The sequence below is a fragment of the Phaseolus vulgaris genome, chromosome 9 (genome assembly GCF_000499845.2).
Source record: "Phaseolus vulgaris cultivar G19833 chromosome 9, P. vulgaris v2.0, whole genome shotgun sequence".
Taxonomy (NCBI): Eukaryota; Viridiplantae; Streptophyta; class Magnoliopsida; order Fabales; family Fabaceae; genus Phaseolus; species Phaseolus vulgaris.
In genome coordinates this window covers 34,320,547-34,342,382 of record NC_023751.2, presented here as the reverse complement: position 1 = coordinate 34,342,382, position 21,836 = coordinate 34,320,547, and the positions used below count along the sequence as shown (strand labels likewise).

At 29.4% G+C, this 21,836-nt stretch overlaps 1 protein-coding gene across 1 annotated transcript; it reads right to left on the bottom strand.

The window, feature by feature from the left end:
* Positions 1–6,784: 6,784 nt before the first annotated feature.
* On the bottom strand, positions 6,785–7,393 carry LOC137822431 (stress-response A/B barrel domain-containing protein UP3-like). The gene has a single exon (XM_068627318.1). The coding sequence runs from the start codon at positions 7,391–7,393 to the stop codon at positions 6,785–6,787; it is 609 nt and encodes a 202-aa protein (XP_068483419.1).
* Between the last annotated feature and the right edge of the window lie 14,443 nt (positions 7,394–21,836).

Below are 21,836 nucleotides of genomic sequence, written 5' to 3'. Positions count from 1 at the left end.
CTAGTTTTGGTTATCCTTGCAAGATTATTGCCAAACCCTTTTTCAACGATCAAACAAGCACCCATAGATCATATGTTCATTATCATGTTACTAAAAATTTTAAAAATGTTTTTAAAGTTCTATTTAATGCTCCTTCTAGAGATAACTTGTTTTGTTTCAAAGATGTCTTGACTAAGGTCAAGCTAAAGATATTTTACCTAAATTTAAATTAAAGATGCTTTTATAAAGGTCAAATCGACAATGCTTTCTAAAAAACAAAGTGAATATACATTAATTAAGGTTGAGTTAAAGACCTCCAGGTTGAGATCAAACTAAAAATGTTTTATTTCAAATGACACTACTATGGTTGAGACCAAGTTAAAACTACTCTAACTGAGACCAAATAATAATCTTGAATTAAAATTATTTTAGTTAAGACCAAATTGAAATTTTAACTGATAACCGAAAATCTTGAAGCAAGCTTGAAGATTAAGTATTTGGGGTTTCCAACCATATAATCTATGAATATTCAAAAGATGAAAGATCTTGATTAGAGTGTTTGATATTTTATTGACTTGTATTTTGTGTTTAGGATGTGTTGTAAGTGAACTTTAATGTCTATTTAGATTTGATTAAGTTGTAAAGTATTTTGGAAGTGTTTAATAGCCAATGGAAAGTTTGAGTTTGTTTTAATAGATTAATTTGTTTTTTATCTTTTAAAACTGTTTGGGTGTGTAAGAAAGAACATTTTAATCAATTAAAAATACAAATTGATCAATTAAAAATCACTTAAAATTTGAAGTGTTGCAATTAAATTTGTTTTAATAAATGAGTTTTTAATTTGTTAAAACCACTTAAATCTTAAGCCTTACATCTAGCTCTCATTTAATAAATTCAAATGAATTTTAATAAATTAAATCACAGTAGACTTTATTGATTTTAATAAATTAAAATCTTGTTTTAATATATTAAAAATATAAGACTTAAATTCTTGGTTATGTTTTAACATAACATGTTAATCCATTAAAAATGAGATATAAAAAATGAAGTGTATATTTCTTTATGTTTACGAATTGAATGAAATTTGTTTTGTTGATTGAGAAATAGTTTTGTAAATTAAGATCAATTTTGTTAGTTTTTTTTTTTTCATAATTGCTTCAGACTCTTTGATTCCGCACTATTATATATTATAGAGTGTTTTCTTTTTTACTTGTATAAGAATAAAAAAAGTATAAATATTATATTTATCTCTTTTTTCCTATTTCTCATTTCATATATTATAAATAATATATTTTTTACGATTTAGTGAAAATTAATCATCATTGTCTGAAAATCATTATCTTTGTGAAAATTATTCAATTTATCCTAGAATCACTTTACTTAACTCTATATTTCAAAGTTTCAAAGTTGATGTAAATCTAAATATTCTTTTGCTTCCTATAACTTTTGTAACTCTCATATTCATTGCATAGTCATATAGTTATTACCAAAACCTGCAACATACTTTTCACCATTAACTAGTTTCACCTATACAAGTTCAATAATCTATGAGGGAAATAGTGGGATTAAAACAACAAAAATTATACCTTTTGAACATGCCCAATTCTTATGTTAGTAGGTGGGAACAAAGGCATCATAGAAAGAAAAATATTTTTTTTACCCCACACATACACATAATAAAAATATATATTTGACACCACATTATAATAATATTATAATATTTAAATTTTAAAATAAATTAAATATATTTAAAATATTATTTTTATGAGTTTGTAAAGTATATGTTTTTTTATTGTTTGTGGTGTTAATATATCACCATCCTCATAGAAATCATGGATGGAATCTGTTACTTCTTCCTTTTAGTCTCATTGAAACTATATGAAAAAGGAAAATAATCCCAATTACCAAACTTCAAATCATAAATGTTACAAAACCCTAAAATAAAAGGGGTCAAATACATGCTTTGTGACGAAGTTTTGAATGAATGAGAAACCTTAATGCACTTTCAACTTTGAGTTACACTTTCTTTATTTTTACTCTTATTGTAATACAAACAAAGTATAAAATTAATATAAATTATTTATTTTAAACAATACATATTATTTGGATTAGTGTCATATTAGTCTGCAAACTAAATCTATCACACTCCTAACTTTATTAATTAATTATATCAGTAGGGATTGATGGCTATAAGATACTCGTTATCCAGTATCAACCGACCGTCATATAACTTAGAATAAGTTGTATGAAAAATAAAAAATTAGGTAATATGTTCTTAATCATAACACATACACTAATAATGATCCAACATTAAAAGGGGTCATCAAGTTCACATAAATACACATAACAACCAAGACAAAGGTAAGTCTTTGACATTAGCATACCGAATGCTTACTTGAACGTTAGAAAACATTTTATCGATACACTTTTAATCGAATTTCGTCTTGTGTTATGAGTGGAGTTTGAAAGAGAAAGTATAACACAATTGAAGGAATCAATTGTTTAACCAATTGGAGTTAATATCTCATTCCCTTTACAAGAATATTAACCATCTTCAATATTTAATTATATTTCTTGAAATTATTTCCTGATTAAATAATAACTCATGCATAATCAAATAAAAACTTAAAACCTTCCATGCTAATTCTTCTAGGTTTTCTTTGACTTATGAATATCTACTATTCTAAGAGGCTGCATGATTAGATACCCTTAGCTAATAATTAGAAGTTTTCTAATGTCAATAACTAATAATTAGCAACTACCACACGAAAGCCAATATAATTTCAATTATTTATCCATTTACTTATATTAAACTTTATCTCTGAGTTTAGTAAATGGTTAAGTCACTAATAATTAATATCCCAGACACACAATCTATAATATAAAAAAATTATTTATGTTTCAACGATAGCAATTGTACGGGTAGATAAGTTATTGTATGGTCTCATTAAAATTCAGTTTATGAAATGTGCAACTTTAGATGGGTTTGATAAACTTGGTGTGAGAAATAAATGAATTTTTTAGATTGGTATTGTGGTCAAATAAAGATATGTAAAGTATTTTTTTAATCAATGAAGTTTAGTAAACGAAAAAAGAATGTGTTTTTTAAAAAAATTTGATTAAATTTTATTAAACTAAATATATCACGATTCATATAGTTAAAATATACTAAGATTTATAATATCAAATTTCAATGAGTCACAATTTAAAAAAAAAAAGTAATTTAAGTTATTATTAAATATTCACTACAAGAAAATCATGAAATAGAAACCAATTTTAGAAACAAAACATAATTAGTTGATATAGTGACTAAATTAGAGACAATTTTAGAGACTAAAAAAAAATTAATTTTTTAAATAATTTGTAGTTAAAATCTTAGTAGTTAATTAGATACCAATTTAGAAACTATTTAACAATAATAAATATTACAAAGTGGACTTTAAGTCTAACTCAACCCCATAAAATCAGCTCATAAAGTTGAGGTTTGCAACACACCCCTCACGCCGAAACTGTCAACTCGTGCGTGGAACAACATATTATGGGTGGTTCGATAACATCCCGATAGCGGGTAGCCTGATAAGCCCAACAAACACTCGTTAGGATAGACTTTAAATGGTTCTGATACCATAGTACGAAGTGAACTTTAAGCCTAACTCAACCCCATAAAACCGACTCATTGAAGTGAGGTTTACACCCACTTATATAATATGAAATGTCCTAATCTCTAGTCGATGTGGGATCTCCAACAATAGAAATTAATTTAGAAACTAAAAGTTTTTTTAGTTTATAGAATGGTCTCTAATTTAGTCAATATAGTAACTAATTATTTTTTGTCTCTCAAATTAGTTTTTATTTCATGAATTTCTTGTTATATTTCTAATATGTTTTCTATTTTTAATAAAATATTATAAAATAGTTTCTAATTTAGTATATAAATTAGCTAACAAAGTTTTAGCTGCTGATATTTTAGATTTTAAATTAGTCTATAAAATACTAATAAAGACTAATTTATAATATAAGTAGTTAGTATCTAAAATCTTGGTAAGTAATAGTTAGATACCAATTTAGAAACTATTTTATAAATTCTTATTAATAATAATAACTATTTTAGATACTAATAATTTTTTTAGTTTATAAAATAGTCTTTAATCTAGTCACTATAGTGATTAATTGTTTTGGTCTCTCAAAATAATTTTTATTTAATAATTTTCTTGTAGTGTTACATGAAAAAGTATAATTCATAAAAATGCATTTTGAGTTATATAATTCAAAAATAGGTCTTTAAATTGATAATTCAAGAATATATTTATTTTAAATGGTATAATTTTATATGTTTTTTATTTTACAATCTAAAAATTTAGAATATAGTATTTTGAATTTTTCTAACATCCATGAAGAAACTGTGGGATGCCAAAAAAAAGTTTTGAAGTCGTTGTCATGGGCCAGATGTTGAGCAAGCCCATATATTCAATGTCTTCACCCCCCTTTAGACATTAAGTAGTTATCAATCCTTTTCTCTATCAAATTTTAAAATCATTAATCACTGTTAAACAAATAAATGTGTCCATTAATTGTTACTCGAAATATTGAAACAAAATTATTCTGATAATATGTCACTGTTAGTAATTTATGATGACTGAAACTTTTTTCTTTTTATAGAAAATCTTTAGTACTATTATATTAAATATCTATGAATAAGTTTGGATACAAGTTAAAAAAATTAAGAGTTTTCCTACTAAAAGTGTAAATCAAATTTCTCAAAAAATCTTTTAACTGTATATTCTAACATGCTGGTGATTTTACTTTGAAAAAAATAATATAAATTAGTTTTTAGATGGAAAAATTCAATTATCTTTTAAATAAAAAATGTTAGAATATACATATTGCATTTTTTTTTTCTTTTTAAAAAAAAAAAAACTTACATGGAAAAAATTCAATTTTAGTTATACTAAAATATACTAATTCCATAAGTTTGGTAGTTATTATTTTTTTCGATTTATAAGAAATGAATAGACATTTTAATACAATTTTGATTATTTTTTTTATCTTTTTCATAACAATAGTTTCTAGAGGCAATATTTTTTTTAATTTTAATAAAAAAATTTACCAAACAATTTTTTGAAGATGAAAATTATCAGAAAATTAATTATCAGAAAATTACCAAACAATAATGAAGGATTATTAAATTTAACATCACGTAGTAATTATTGAAATAACACACTAAAATTGTCAGTACCGGTCAAATTTTAATAAATATATTCAAAATTATAAAAAATAATAATATACTAAATAAATAAAAAATCAAAATTTATATATGAATAACCTATTTTTCTCTAAAATAATTCAATTTTATTTTTTTGATATGTCAAGTAAATAATTGCCATATCAAAATATTCACATAAGCGTATACTGTCTCACTTAACTAGTTAAATTCCAAACAAAAATAACTATATTGATGAAGACCCATTAAATTTTGTTCATTTAAAAAAATCACCAACACTTTTATTTATAAAAGAGCATGTATTTTCCTATATATTAATATTTTATTATTATAATTCTATAACAGGGTCATTATTAAAAAACCATTTGAAAGTTTCATAATTGTTTAGTTAATAATAGTTTTTCAATTAATATTTATTTTGAACTATGTTAATTTTTTTTTTCTCATCAACGACATTTTCAAAGTTTGCAATATCATTGGTGGAAATCACAAAAGTCAACGCATGAACCCCAATAAATTATGATGAACCCAAATAAATTATGATGATTGTAACTTAATATTTGATTTTAATATTTATTGAACATCTTTATAGTTTATTAATATATATAATTGGAGTGGTTCCATGAGCAAAATCTATATTTTTACATTTTCATAGATTTCACGAATACCCTTTAAAAAATACATAACAAGTTTTGACTCCCTATTATATATATACAAGTTGGGATACACATTAATGATTATAATTCTTTCCATAAATTCCTTGAATCTATAACACTTCTTTCTTCCTATTTGATTGAATTTATTTCTTGAACATCCAATATGCAAAATAATAATAATAATTTATTAATAATAATAAAAATATTAATATTAATAAAATAAAATTAACAATAATAGGAAGAATAATAACATTAATAAATTTATAAAATCAATGTAATTATAAAATAAATAAGCAATAATAAATTAAAAATAATAGAAATAAAAAGACTAAATTTATAAAATAATAATAATTTATTTTATTTTTTAATTAAAATTTATTTATAATCATAAAGATAATTTGATTATTTTATAAATTCTTTTAAAAATTATTATTTCAATCAAATAATTTAAAAATCTTCCTTTTTTTTCTCTTTACTTTTTAGTATGTTTGTCTATGAGGCTCAGACACGCTTCTTAAATGGTGTTCGTGTTTAAAATACATATCGGACATCGATACTCGTACAATACATCAGACACGCTTCTTAAATGGTGTTCGTGTTTAAAATACATATGAGACATCGACACTCGTATAACACATGTAAAACACATAATATTAAAAAAAATATAAAAAAAAATTGTTTGATTTTTTTTACTATTTTAACACGATTCTAAAAATGAAAAATATAATTAGTAATGTAAGTATGCTTATTGATGTTTGTGAACTCCACTTTTTATTATTTGCCCAGAAAAGTATAATACATAGTGAAACACAGGAAACCAAGACACAGTACGAAGAGACAACATATGTCTTCAAGCATAACCTTCTTCTTCCCACACTCTGTTACAAATTATTGAATAACTGTGAAATGTAAAACAGAGTGAGAAAGCCTACGGCAGCACATAGTCAACAACCACCACATCCTCCACATCTTCCTCAACCTTCGCCAACCCTTCTTCCAACTCCACACTCTCCAGTTCCTTCTGTCCGGGGAAAACCGCCAGCGAAGCGATTGAGAACCCCTGTGCTCTCTCCGGCGAGATGTTCTCGCCGTAAGAAAACTCTCCACCATCCTCCTCTCCTACAACACCCAAAACCTTCTCCTTAACCTGCTCGTCTCCCCCCTTCAGTTTCAAAAACCTCACGCGGAGCCCGGAGCCCGTCGCCGGCGTCTTAAGGGTCGGTTTTCCGGCGAACCAGTCGACGACCAAGAGGTTGTCGCAGATGGGAAAAAGGGAGTTCGTGACGACGGCGATGTGGGTGGGGTTCACGTTGTAGGCGTCGAGGTGGTCCTTGCAGCTGTAGCGGCTGTGGAGGAAGTGGGTGAAAGCGGCGGCGGGTCTGCTACGGAGAACTGGGCCCGCCGTGAGGTATAGCACCCCGTCGATGGCGGCTAACGAGTTCATGCCATTAACCAAGTCGTCGACCTTGCTCTGTTCAGTTCCGTCTTTTACCTTGACAAGGACGATGTGCTCCACCAGAGTTTGGCTTGAGGACATTGTGATTGTTGAGAAACGGGGTTTGAATTTGGAGGGTGAAGAACAGGGTTTGAATTTGAAGGGTGAAGAACAGGGTTTGAACTGAGAGAAAATGAGGGGAAAGAACGATGAATGTGTTTGCAAACTCAACATCATCTTTTACATTAAATAGAGAGAAAATAAAAATTGAAGTGTTCTGATTTCACTCAGATCACGAACAATGACGACCATGTCTTTTCCTTTGTACTAAATATCTTCATTCATTTATTTTCACGTTTTGCACGGGTTGCGTGGTCCATGTCTGCACAAAATAATGTTACTTATAACCATTTGGCAATTTCTTCCTCCACGCACCAAATCAGTTTTAGAAAATGACAAAAATATCTCATCTAATCAGTTTTACAAAATGACAAAAATACCCCTCATAAATAACGAAAATAGCCTTATACAAAAATGAGAAAAATTATTTTTAAAACTTTTATCTGAAATATTTTGGATTTCAATTTTTGGAACATATTTTTAAATTCTGAAATGTGGAGGTTAAAATTGATATGGCGCAAGAGGATAGTTTTGAAAATTTAAAAAATTGATGTAGTGGAGGTTAAAATTGATATGGTGCAGGAAGGTAGTTTTGGAAATTTAAAAAATTAATATGGTGGAGGTTAAAATTGATATGGTGGAGGAAGAATTTGCCTAACCATTTTTATTTGGTTAATTTATAGTACAAATAATTTTGCACCGACAAATGTATAGCTATAATGGTATTTTTTGTTGGGTGATCTTGTTATATATCGGGACAAATTTTCCTACTTATTATTACTCCTTTGCATAAACTTTGACGAATATAATTAATCTTTAGAATTTAATTGAACTATTATATAATTTGTAATAAGTTTCATGTCTTTTATGTTAATATTTTCATTTTGATTTTTTTACTCTATGGTAAATGTTTAAAGATATATAGTATTAAAAAAAAAAGATAATTACTCTTTCTAAGGGAGAAATTTATTTTGGAATATTTTTTTTTGTGATTTAAGGTTTAACATATGTAATAATATTTTTTAAATAGAATATTATTAATTTAAGGAGAAAGAAATTAAGAAAACAATTTTGAGATAACATAGTTTTAAAAATATTTTTTATTGGTATAATAGGTTTTCAACAAATATAGTTTACTTATTTATTGTTTTTGTTAACATATGAGTTTTGTTCTACTTCTTCCATATTTTTTATTTTTTTTCTTTTTTTTAATAATATTTTTTTATATAATGATAAATGATTGTTGTTATTTAAAATGTCAGCTTAAGATCTTAAGTTGCATAATAATATCTAAAACTTTTATTTTAAAAAATGGCAAAAGGCATAGTGAAGATGGTGTGACTTTTAGATTTATTAACTGAGAGGCTATAAAAAATGAAACAATCCAAACAATGCGGTTTTTTTCACAAAGATGAAAATATGTCCCAGTGCTGCAACTTATCATTCATCACATTAATATCCAAACATAAAATCCTCAAAATTTAACATATTGGCTATCAAATCTATATACTTAGACATTTAATAAAATATTACTAAACTGTGTTAGTATTTTTTTTGTTTTAGTAACATTTTTATTGAATGTCATATATATTTGAGAAGAAGATCAATTAAGAATCTAAACCAATTTTACTGTCAGATGTTCATTTTTTTTTATCAGATGTTCATAGTATCAATGAAGGATATATCTAGCAATGCAGAAAGCCAAGAAAAATGTCTGGTGAAAAGTGTGAGGATCTGAACTTGTTCAACAACATCACCTCCTTAGAAAACAAAATAAGAGTGCAACCATGGCTAACAGATGGTGGCTTCCTTCTGTTCTTGATTGTGTAGACATGCATGTACTGTTTTTGTTATCATAAAAAACATTACAAGAAAATCATTTAATAGAAATTAATTTCAGATAAAAAATAATTAGTTGTTATATTGACTAAATTAGAAACTATTTTAGAAAACTAAAAATAATTTTCGTTTTTAAATTAGTTTCTATTATGATTAAGTAGTTTCTAATTGTATAAGAAAATTGTATGTAAAAAGATTGTAAGAAGAAAGAAGAAGTTTTTATTATCTTATGTGTATATTTACATCACTTCATGCATAGGAAATATATACTAGTGTAGGAAGACTTTCTCTCTCCAAATTACAATCTAAGTAGGTAGGGATCGACTAATCATACGATTTATATAATTGGGTACAATATCGTACATACAATAATAATTGCGTATAATTTGAGGGTTTTGACCATGATGGGGTTATTTTTTTTGGTTTTTACCAAAATAGAGTCCGTTTAAAAAAATTACAAATTTAGGCAAATTGTGTCAATTTGGCACGACTTCATATGCACAAATCGATCCAATTTGACACGACTCTGTCATGTCATACTAAAATCGTATCAACTTGACACGACTTCTGCCCTGTAATACTGAAGTCGTGCCAACTTGGCACGACTTCTGCCACGTTATACTGAAATCGAGCCAACTCGACACGACTTCTGCCATGTTATACTGAAGTCGTGCCAAGTTGGCACGACTCTGACACATCTTAATTTTTTTTTTTTTAAATTTTATTGTTTATATATTGGGTAGTAAGTTATGTAATGTTAAAAATTAATTTGATACATAATTTTCTAAGAGTGTTAGTTTTAAGGAACAAAAAATTGGATATATAATTATTTTTAAATTATTTAATTATTTCAAAATAATTACAAATTATTTATATTATTTGACTTATTTAAAATTTATATAATTATTTTTAAATTATTTAATTATTTCAAAATAATTACAGTACTTATACCTTTTTATATTTTAATATAAATGACATTAAAAAAAATAAACAGGTTTAAAAAATGTATTATTTGAATTGTGATAAAAAAAAATTATTACTTCAGAAAAAAATAAATAAATAATTGTGATACACGATTATCCAATTTTTTGTTCCTTAAAACTAACACTCTTAGGAAATTATGTATCAAATTAATTTTTAACATTACATAACTTACAACCCAATATATAAACAATAAAATTTAAAAAAAAAAATTATGACATGGCAGAAGTCGTGCCAAGTTGACACAACTTCAGTATGACAGGACAGAAGTCGTGCCAAATTGGCACGACTTCATTATGACATGGCAGAGTCGTGTCAAATTGGGACGATTTGTGCATATGAAGTCGTGCCAAATTGCCACGACTTACCTAAATTTGTAATTTTTTTTAAACAAACACCATTTTGGTAAAAACCAAAAAAAATAACCCCATCATGGTCAAAAACCCATAATTATCAAATTATTATTTCCTTAATAAATTGGTATCTAATTAGTTACAAATGTTTTAACTATCAATTAATAATTATTTAGATTCTAAATTTGGAAGCAAAATTTTGGTAGCTAATTAGATATAAATTTAAAAATTATTTAACAATAATAGAAACTAATTTAAAAATAAAAAATTTACTAAATGTACCAACTAATTATTTTTTATTTTCTCGTAGTGAGAATCAATAAATTAAAGGAAACATGCATGTACTATGATGTTTCATAGGAAGGAGATGCTAATGTGTGGTGGGGTTCATGGGAGGCAGAAAGTGAGGAGTGACGGTAAGAAGAAATAGGTGATTTGAGATTGGTATCTTCAAAAGATAAAGTTGGGTTAGAGAGAACAAAGTGAGGTGAGAGACAAATGGTTTGTCGTTTTGTAAATGGATGAATGTAAAGAGAATAAGATGTTTTTGTTATTTTTTTAGAAATGATGTTTTTGATAATCTTAAATCTATTTGATAATATGTCTTTTTAAGAATATTGGGATTATTAGAAAAAGTAATTGTGAAAAAAAAATAACGATAAAATAGTAGAGTTGAAATACTATAAGAAAATTATTAAATAAAAATAAATTTTAAGAAAAAAAGTAGTTAGATGTTAACTAAATTAGATATTATTTTAGAGATTAAAAAATTTAATGGTATATAAAATAGTTTATATTATTAATAAAATTTATAAATTAATTTCTAAATTGTTATCTAAATTAAGTAGTAGCTAAAATCTTGTTAGCTAATTAGATATTAACTTAAAAATTAGTTTATAAATTTTATTAATAATAGAAACTATTTTAGATACCAATATTTAGTCTAAAATAGTATCTAATTTAATTAATATATTGACTAATTATTTTTTCTCTAAACTTTGTTTGCATGTAATGATTTTTTTATAGTAAAAAATGATTATATAAATTTGTTCGGTGTGAATATATATGTATATTTTTTTTATCTTTATTACATTTTAATATTGGTCATGAAAGAAAATTGAAATAATAGATAGACTATTGTAATTATTTTATAGTGTGGACAAGGAGTGTATGGACAATAGAAGAGTTTTAATAGTGACAAATATTATAAGTTTTGAATTTACAATAACATATAATGTAAACAAACACTATGTTTGTTATTACGAAGATACTACTAATAGGAATAACAAGAATGAGTATATGTGTCTTGCATTATGTTATTTTTAGTAGTAACTGTCAAAACATAAGATATTTTATTTATATGTATCTCCTTTGAGTTATTTACATAGTCTAAATAGATAAAAGAAGGAGACAACTTAAGAATTCTCTAACCTATACATGATACTCAATAATTTAAATACTTGATCACGGGGATTTGATAACTATTTACAATTAATGCTCCTATTTTCTTGTGATTCTAATAACTCACGCCTATACTCCTCCTCAAGTTGGTGCATAAATGTCCTTAATGCCCAACTTGTCAAGGGAGTCATGAAAGTTCTTACCGAACACTGCCTTTGTAAGAATATCTGCCAACTGGTCTTTCGACTTGACGAAAGGAAATCGAATAATTTTCTCTTAAAGGTTTTGCTTGATGAAATGTCGATCTACTTCCACGTGCTTTGTTCAATCATGTTGAATAGGATTTTGTGAGATATCAATTGGAGCTTTGTTGTCACATAATAGGTTCATTTCCATACTAGGACCAAAGCCAATCTCCATCAGTAACCTTCTGAGAATAGTTCACAAAGTCCTTTTTCCATGCCCCTAAACTCAGCTTCAACACTAGACAAAGTCACTACCTTTTGCTTTTTTACTTTTCCATGTAACTAAATTCCCTCCCACAAATGTGAAGTATCCTGATGTAGATTTTCTGTTTGAAACATTTCCTGCCCAATCTACATCAGTGTACCCTTCAACATTCAAGTGATTATTCTTAGAGAACATCAACCACTTTCCTGGTGAGGCTTTTAAATAGCGAAGTATTCAGTTTACTACATCCATATGTTCTTAACTTGGACTATGCATAAATTGACTCACCACACTTACTGCATAGGCAATATCAGGGCGAGTATGCGACAAATAGATAAGTTTTCCCACCATTTTTTGGTATCTTCCTTTATTTGTAGGTACTTGGTTTGTGTGTTGTGAGAGTTTGTGATTTTGGACAATTGGAGTATCTGTTGGTTTGCAGTTCAGCAGCCTCACTTCAACCAATAGGTCTAACACATACTTTCTTTGAGACAAGAAAATTCCTCTTTGTGACCTCGCCACCTTTATTCCCAAGAAGAACTTGAGTCCACCTAAATTCTTCATCTCAAACCCAATTGTCAATTGCTCTTGTAGTCTTGAAATTTCTTCAGTATCATCTCCAGTAATAATCATGTCATCTACGTAAACAATTAGAGTTGTCACTTTTCCTTGCTGATGCTTTAAGAATATGGTGTGATATGCATTACTTTGGTTAAAACCATATCTTCTCATAGTTGAGTTAAACCTTCCAAACCATGCTCGAGGTGATTGTTTTAATCCAAATAATGTCCGCCCTAACTTACACACCACCTTGGTTTTGGAAGAGGGCATATAGGCTGGTGGGATATCCATATAAACCTCTTCTTCAAAATTTTCGTGGAGAAAAGCGTTCTTCACGTCGAGCTGAAGTAGTATACATGATACTCAGTAATTTAAGTACTTGATCACAGGGATTTGATAACTATTTACAATTAATGCTCATATTTTCTTGTGATTCTAATAACTCACGCCAACAGTAACAACTTGAGTTAGAGCCTTTAGTGCAAATTTGGTTTCTACTTCAACCTTCACTTTAACATCAACTTTTGCTTTGGCATTAGCTTTTACACATCAACTACTTCCTTTTCATTTGCTTGTGCCTTTTCCTAAGATTTTTCCTCAATAACTTCCTTCCTCTCTTCCTTGAACTTGATCTTCTTTTTTTGTGTTAAAGACTTGGCATGAAGAGATAATTGTTTTTTGCTTCGGCTTTAGGAGGACATATTAAAAGGTTTTCTCATGAAGATTGTACGAAATTTTGGTAGCTACACCTTTAAGAATCTTCAGTAACTCTTGCCTAATGTAAAATATAGACCCTTATAGGTAGAAGGTTGTGGTAACGTCTACTAAATATGTTTGTGTTGGACATCTATAAGACTTTTGATTCAAGGAATCTTCAAATCTAGGAGTCTTCACTCACTCTTTAAGCTAGTCATTAAGACAAAGCATCAACTATATAACAATATTGGGTCTTTTCATAGGGAGATACTGTTAATATATTTAATTTTCTATTTTAAATTATTGGGCTTTGTTTGTTTGACCCAACTTTCCTTTTTTGTTTCAACTAGGTCTTAATCTTTTTCTTATATATACACCATGTATTTTACTCTCTAATATACAAGTGAATAAAAGTTTCTTTTATATTTATTTTTCTCTACAATTAGGGTTCATCAAAACCTCTCTTTCTTCATTACGATTACGTGCGATTACGTACTCTACATTAAAGCATCACATCAGACAATGAATATTCATCTTCATTTACTGTAATATGGTATCAGAGCTCTTCGAATGAAGAGTTCTGCTGCGCTTCTCTCTGATTTTTATTTTCCTCTTTGCTGTTCTTGGTTATTTTTTATTTTTTTTCTATTCTCTTTCAAAATCTTGATTGGTTTTAAAAATCTTTTAGGCAATGTTTAATGAAAACCCTAGTCTTCATAGTCTTAATAATAGTCACACTATTACATGCAATTTTTGTGGTAAATATGGTCATACTGAGGCTGTTTGTTTTCACAAAGTGGGTTTTCCTTCTGGTAATGTTAAAACCTCAAAGTTTACTTTTACTAGAAAAGTCTGCACTTTTTGTAATCGTCTTGGCCACACTGTTGACACCTGTTATAAAAAGCATGGGTTCCCTCCTAGCTACAAATTCACCAATTGGACATCCTAAGCCAATAATATGATTACTACTGACACTTTTTCTGAGCTTTTTCCTAAAGAACAGGATGTAAAGGGGATTCAACTTACATCACAACAGTGCCAATTCCTTACCAACATTTTGCATCAGCAAAACCTTGAGGATCCTGCCCCTCACACTCAAATTAATCAAGTCGGCACCATCTCTACGGATGAAATCCCCAATACTGAGCATTCTTCAACAGGTAAGTTTCTCTCTTCACTATCTTCTATAAAAGAATCTTGGATTATTGATTCTGGTGCCACTGATCATGATTGTCACAATTTGAACGTTTTTACTACTTATACTAAAATTAAACCTGTCTTAATTAGTCTTCTAAATGGCCAAACTGTTTATGCCACATATTCTGGTTTAGTACGTTTTTCTGATCACTTTTATTTGTCTGATGTGTTATATGTGCCTCATTTTCAATTAAACTTAATATCTAAACTCACACACCAACTTAAATGCACTTTAACTTTCACTTCAACCCACTGCATTATACAAGACAATCTCACTCAAGAGAGGATTGATACAGTTAAAGCCACCGCTGGCTTGTACCTTGTCACTACCTTGCCTGCTTCTAGTCATTCTAAACCGCATTGTTTTGCTCCTTTTATTAATTGTAATATCACAGACAAAACACTATGGCATTATAGACTAGGACACCCTTCACATGAAAGATTACATGTCTTAAGCAAACAATACTCTTTTATTACTGTTGATACTCATCATGTATGTGACACTTGTAGTCGTGCAAAACAGAGAAAACTTCATTTCACTTTAAGTAATACTGTTACCTCTGCTATTTTTGATCTTGTACACTTTGATATTTGGGGACCATGTTCCATAATTTCTATGCAAGGTTTTCGTTATTTCTTGACTATTGTTGATGATTACTCGCATTATACTTGGGTTATTCTGCTGCATGACAAATCTGAAGTGCGTCAACACATCATTAACTTCACTGTTTTCGTTCAAAATCATTTCAAAACTAATATCAAAACGATTCGTACTGACAATGGTGTTGAGTTTGCTATGTCAAATTTTTATGCTTCAAAGGGAATTATACATCAAAAATCTTGTGTTGAAACACCACAACAAAATGGCATTGTAGAACGTAAACATCAACACATACTAAATGTAACTCGGGCTTTACTTTTTCAAGCAAATCTTCCTCCTATTTTTTGGGAATTTGCTGTAAATCATGCTGTTTTCTTAATAAATGCTATTCCTACTCCATTACTTGATAACATCACTCCTCATGAAAAGTTGTTTGGAAAACCATATGACATTTCCTTTCTAAAAGTGTTTGGTTGTCTCTGTTATGCTAGTACCATTACTGCACATAGGAAAAAATTAGATCATAGATCTATCAAAGGTATTTTTCTTGGCTTCCCGCAAAATACAAAAGGTTATATTATCTTAAATTTAAAGTTTCATAGCATAGAGATATCAAGACATGTAATCTTTCATGAAAACCACTTTCCATATAAATTGGACAGTGGCTTGCCTAAGGACCCTAACACTTTATCTCTCCCTATTTCTAATGCATATACTTCTGCTTTTGATTTTTTTTCTGATACTGCACCTCCTGTCGAGCCATGTGCCTCTACTCCTGCACCCAATATTGTTCCTCCACCAGCCTCATTATCCTATGATCTTCCAACAAATAGTGCCTCTGCTCCTGCATCCAACATTGCACCTCCATCAGAATTATCACCACCTGTATCTCCAGGAAGCATCTCACCCCAATTTCCAAGAAGATCAGCTTGTCCTCACCGACAACCTGCCTATCTTGCAGATTTCCACACTGCAGCCAACACTGTAAGTAATAGATATCCTATTCATAATTACTTGTCTTACAATTCCTTATCTTCCAATTTTAGAAATGTTATTTCCTCTATCAATTCTCATCCTGAACCTCGGACATATAACGAAGCCTCCAAACATGCTTCTTGGCAATCTGCCATGCAAGATGAGCTTCAAGCTCTTGCTGCTAACAATACTTGGCAACTTACCCCTCTCCCTCCAGGAAAGAAAACTATTGGTTGTAAATGGGTATATAAAATCAAATACCATTCTGATGGCACTGTTGAGCGCCACAAAGCTAGAGTTGTTGCCAAAGGGTTTACCCAACTTGAAGGACTTGATTTCTTAGATACTTTTGCACCTGTTGCTAAACTCACTACCCTCCGCCTTCTGCTTGCTATTGCCACTACCAAAAATTGGATTTTAAAACAACTTGATGTCAATAATGCATTTCTTCATGGTGATCTCCATGAAGAGATATACATGACCCCCCCACCTGGCCTCTCTCTTCCTTCTCCCCAGCATGTTTGCAAGCTTCAACGGTCTTTGTATGGCCTTCGTCAAGCTGGTCGCCAATGGTACGCCAAACTTTCTACTTTTCTTTTATCAAATAATTACTCTATTTCTGTTGCTGATCACTCTCTTTTTCTTAAATATAATAATGATAAACTCACTCTTATTCTTGTTTATGTTGATGACTTGCTCTTAACTGGTGATGACACGGAAGAAATCAATACAATTACTGCATCCCTTCACCATCACTTCAAGATAAAAAATTTAGGTAATCTCACTTACTTTTTGGGACTGGAAATTGCTCGCAACAGTACTGGTCTTCATTTAAGTCAACGCAAGTATACTCTTGATCTCCTTCAAGAAACTGGCATGCTTGACTCTGCACCTGTGGCCACTCCTATGACTCACACCTCCCGTCTCTCTCCCGACCAAGGCTCACCTCTCGATGCTGATGCCACTTCTCAATACAGAAGACTCCTTGGACGTCTAATTTACTTAACCAACACGCGACCAGACATCACCTTCGCTGTCCACAATTTAAGCCAATTCATATCTGCACCCACAACTCATCATCAGCAAGCTGTCTCACGTCTTTTGCGTTACCTCAAGGGCACCCCTGGTGAAGGACTATATTTTTCTCACACTAGTTCACTTCACCTTTGTGGTTTTAGTGACTCTGACTGGGCAACATGTCCTACCACACGCAAATCTGTCACTGGATATTCCATCTACTTAGGAGACTCCCTAATATCATGGAAATCAAAGAAGCAATCAACTATCTCCCGCAGCTCCTCTGAAGCCGAGTATAGAGCCCTTGCCACCACCACATGTGAGTTACAATGGTTGTCTCACCTCCTTCAGGATTTACATCTTCCTCTCTCCCAGCCTGCAACCCTATACTGTGACAACAAATCTGCCCTTCAAATAGCTTCCAATGAAGTTTTTCATGAACGAACCAAGCATATCGAAATTGATTGCCACCTAGTTCGTGAAAAACTTAACTCTGGTCTCCTCAAACTACTACCCATTACTTCTGCAATGCAAGTTGCTGACATATTCACCAAGCCCCTTGCTTCCGCACAATTCTCTACTCTCAAATCCAAGCTGGGCCTGACAAATATCTACTCCCCAGCTTGAGGGGTGTTAATATATTTAATTTTCTATTTTAAATTATTGGGCTTTGTTTGTTTGACCCAACTTTTCTTTTCTGTTTCAGCTAGGTCTTAATCTTTTTCTTATATATACACCATGTATTTTACTCTCTAATATACAAGTGAATAAAAGTTTCTTTTATATTTATTTTTCTCTACAATTAGGGTTCATCAAAACCTCTCTTTCTTCATTACGATTACGTGCGATTACGTACGCTACATTAAAGCATCACATCAGACAAGGAATATTCATCTTCATTTACTGTAATAGATACACTAGAGAGATTCAACATTAATGGGTTGTGAGCAAACACATATAAGAAACTTGACACCACCTCCTATCCAAAACCTTAAGATAATGGGTTGGTGGTTTTCTTTCTTATATGTTGCATTTCTCATTTTTACTCATTGTGGGATTCAAACTCACTTGGATTTCTAACAAGATGTAGAGATCCTCAGCAGCAATCATGTAGTTCTGTTTGGTAGACAATCTAAAAGATGAGGCTTAATCAACAAAATCATAGACAATCTTTTGATTCCACATGTCAACAAATTTAGCCACGATTAAATGTACAATGAAGGTTTCATTGTTGAAGACGTACTTCTAGTCATAGGGTACATATGTTATGGTTAGCCAAGATGAACGTGACATAATGCACACTATATTTCTTCTTATTATTATTTAGCCTTAAATTGTAACATCGGAAGACAAGGTTGTATCCTGTTGAGGTAGACCTCATAAACAGTTAAAGGTGGCAATGCGGGTTGGCTTGTGCCGCATAGGCTCGCCCCAAGTTTGGCCCGCAAAATGCAAACCGAGTTGGCCCGCTCCGCAAGGAGTGCGAGCTCATTTCACTAACCCCCCGCATAAGAGGTAACTTGCAGGCCAGCTCGCATAAGAAAAATATATTTTATTTCAAAAATTAAAATTTCATTAATTATAAAAAAAACTTATTTCTAGTATTGAAAAATTTAAAAAAAAAATTCATTCAATTAAGATAAAAATAGAAATTCAAGTATGAAGATTGTCAGAAGGCTTGATTAAAAATAATAAGTTTTGTTTTGCATATATTTTTCCTATATATGTATGTAAATGTATAAAAATATCTTATCAAAGTTTTGCTAGAAAATATTTTAATGAAGATAACTAATTTTTTAACTATTCTATCGAAATCTCTTTTTATATTATTCTTTTATTAACAAATTTTAAATACAAGACTTTACTAAAAACTAAATCCACTGGCGCCATGAAGCATAAAGTAAACTAAAATATGCAATAGATGGGATTCAAAACCAAATTCCTTCAGTGATCAAAGAAACTTTAACCACTACACAAGACAAATTTTTTTATATTATTATGATTTTTTATTATACTTATTATTATTAATAATAATATTAATAACATTAATAATATGAATATTATTATTATTAATAATATAATTATTATTAATAATAATAAGTATAAATTATATTAATAATAATAAGTATAATAAAAATCATAATATGACCAAAGAACTTGTCTGGATTAGTGGTTAATGCTTTTTGGTCACGGAAAGGACTTATGCGAGTTAAAGTATATGAAAAGACACTTTCAAGAATTGGATCAAGATTCTATGCAAATCTTAATACCACACTCTTAATAAATATTATGAACAAAATGTTTCATCTTTTGTCTTTGAGTTTTAAATATAAAAACAATGCAAAGGTATTTTACAAATAAACTATTATCACATTTGTTTTCATTCTTATTAACTTTGGTGTAAAATAATTAATTAAAGAAACTTTTCCAAAATTGGTTGGAATCATATATTTCCTTATTTATAAAATTGTTCATTAGACAATATTATTGTGTTTAAGTTTAAATTCGACCAAATAACATTTTAACAATATATGCTGTTTTTATTATTATTCTGCTAAACAAAACATATGTTAAAAAATACTACAATACATTGTAGAAATTAATTCAATCGCGTAAATAGTGTAATACTTATATACCGTCTAAATCTTCATATAAAGGAACCTCAAATCCAGTGTATATTTTCTTCAAAATAACATAATTGATTCCACTATTAAAATAAAATTGTTTTGAATTTTTTTATATATATAATAGATTATAAGATTCATGTTATACTGTGGATGCATTTCTGATTTTTTTTTTAATAATAAATTATTAAAAAATAATAAATAAAATTGTTTTTATTTATTTTCTAACTAAATAATCTCTCTTTTTTTTTATAAAAGCTTTTATTATAGACATAATTATACAACTTGACATCTCAGCTAAGCTGACCCCTCAAGCAACAACAGTCATCGGTCATCACATGAAAAAAAATATTATTAAAAAAAGAAAATACAAAAATATGGGGGACTAGACCAAAACCCATATATTAAAAAAAGATACATAGGTAAACTATACCTATTAATAAAGAATTCTAAGAACACATTAGATGGAAGCCTATTATACCAATGAAATGATTCTCTATGAATAAATTCTAAATTAGCCAACTTATCAGCACATGCATTTCCTTTAAAAAAATATGAGTAACCCTAAACCTGATTTTTACCACAGTAATTAAGACAAGTATTTCATCGATTATGAAGCATCCACGAAATGTTAGTCCTAGCTGTAAACGCAACAAAAACCAAGACAGAATCACATTCAAGTCAAACATTGGTAAACCCTATCTTTTGAGCTTCCTCCATAGCATGTATAACTCCATAAAACTTAGCAACCATAGCAGTCTGAACTTCAAGAAACACAGAGAAAGCACCAATAAACTCTCTCATACTCCCACGGAAAATACCTCCAAAAGTAACAAGACCAGGATACCCTAGCAGAGCAAGCTTACTCAATTTAACCAAAGGACTATCATCACTCTTAATAAAAGAAAGAAGATCATCATTATTAAAGAATTGATATCTTGTTCCTCCCTAACCATGATATGATTAAAAAAATGAGACATCTGTCGTATCCGAAATACTAGCACCATCAATAACCCTGCAATATTTGCTAATGAAGTAGTAGAACATCATTTATCATTCCCGAAATTAATAAAAGTACATGTACCAATAGTCCAAGAAGTATAATCAAATATAGTAAAATAGAACTGCTTAATTCCAGGGCAAAGAGACGAGGATCTATAAACCATTCTAAACTCGTATTTTGATTTAAGAACCCTGACTTTCAGGAGAAAAGGCCAAAGTCGACTGCTCTAAGCAAAATTTCAAGCAAACTTAGGAAGATATGCATTATTTTAATGACGAAGAATAATAATCTTCAAACCTTTATTCTCAAGAGGAGAACAAATTGTATCCCAATTCACAATGACTATGCCTTTTATCAGAATATCACCAATCCAAATAAAATTTCGACACCACTGCTTAACTTGATTAAGAAGTAAAATAAATCATTTTTAAATATTAAAACTATAAGTTAAAAATCCACTAATCATATCTAATAACCTTTCCCTTCATCTCAATAGATCATACACCTAGTATGTACCAATAATGAAGTAAACTTTGACCCACCACTTTGGAACCCATAATAAAGGATAAGAAATCAGTGGCAGAATTGGTCCCCAATTTGTGTCAACCACAAACCAACGAATCCTATGTTTATATGATATAATTGGGGATTTAATGTTGCTACTGGGCACATCTGCTATCAAGGAATTGTCCCACAAGCCAGCCATATATTAAAACATGCAGTGAAA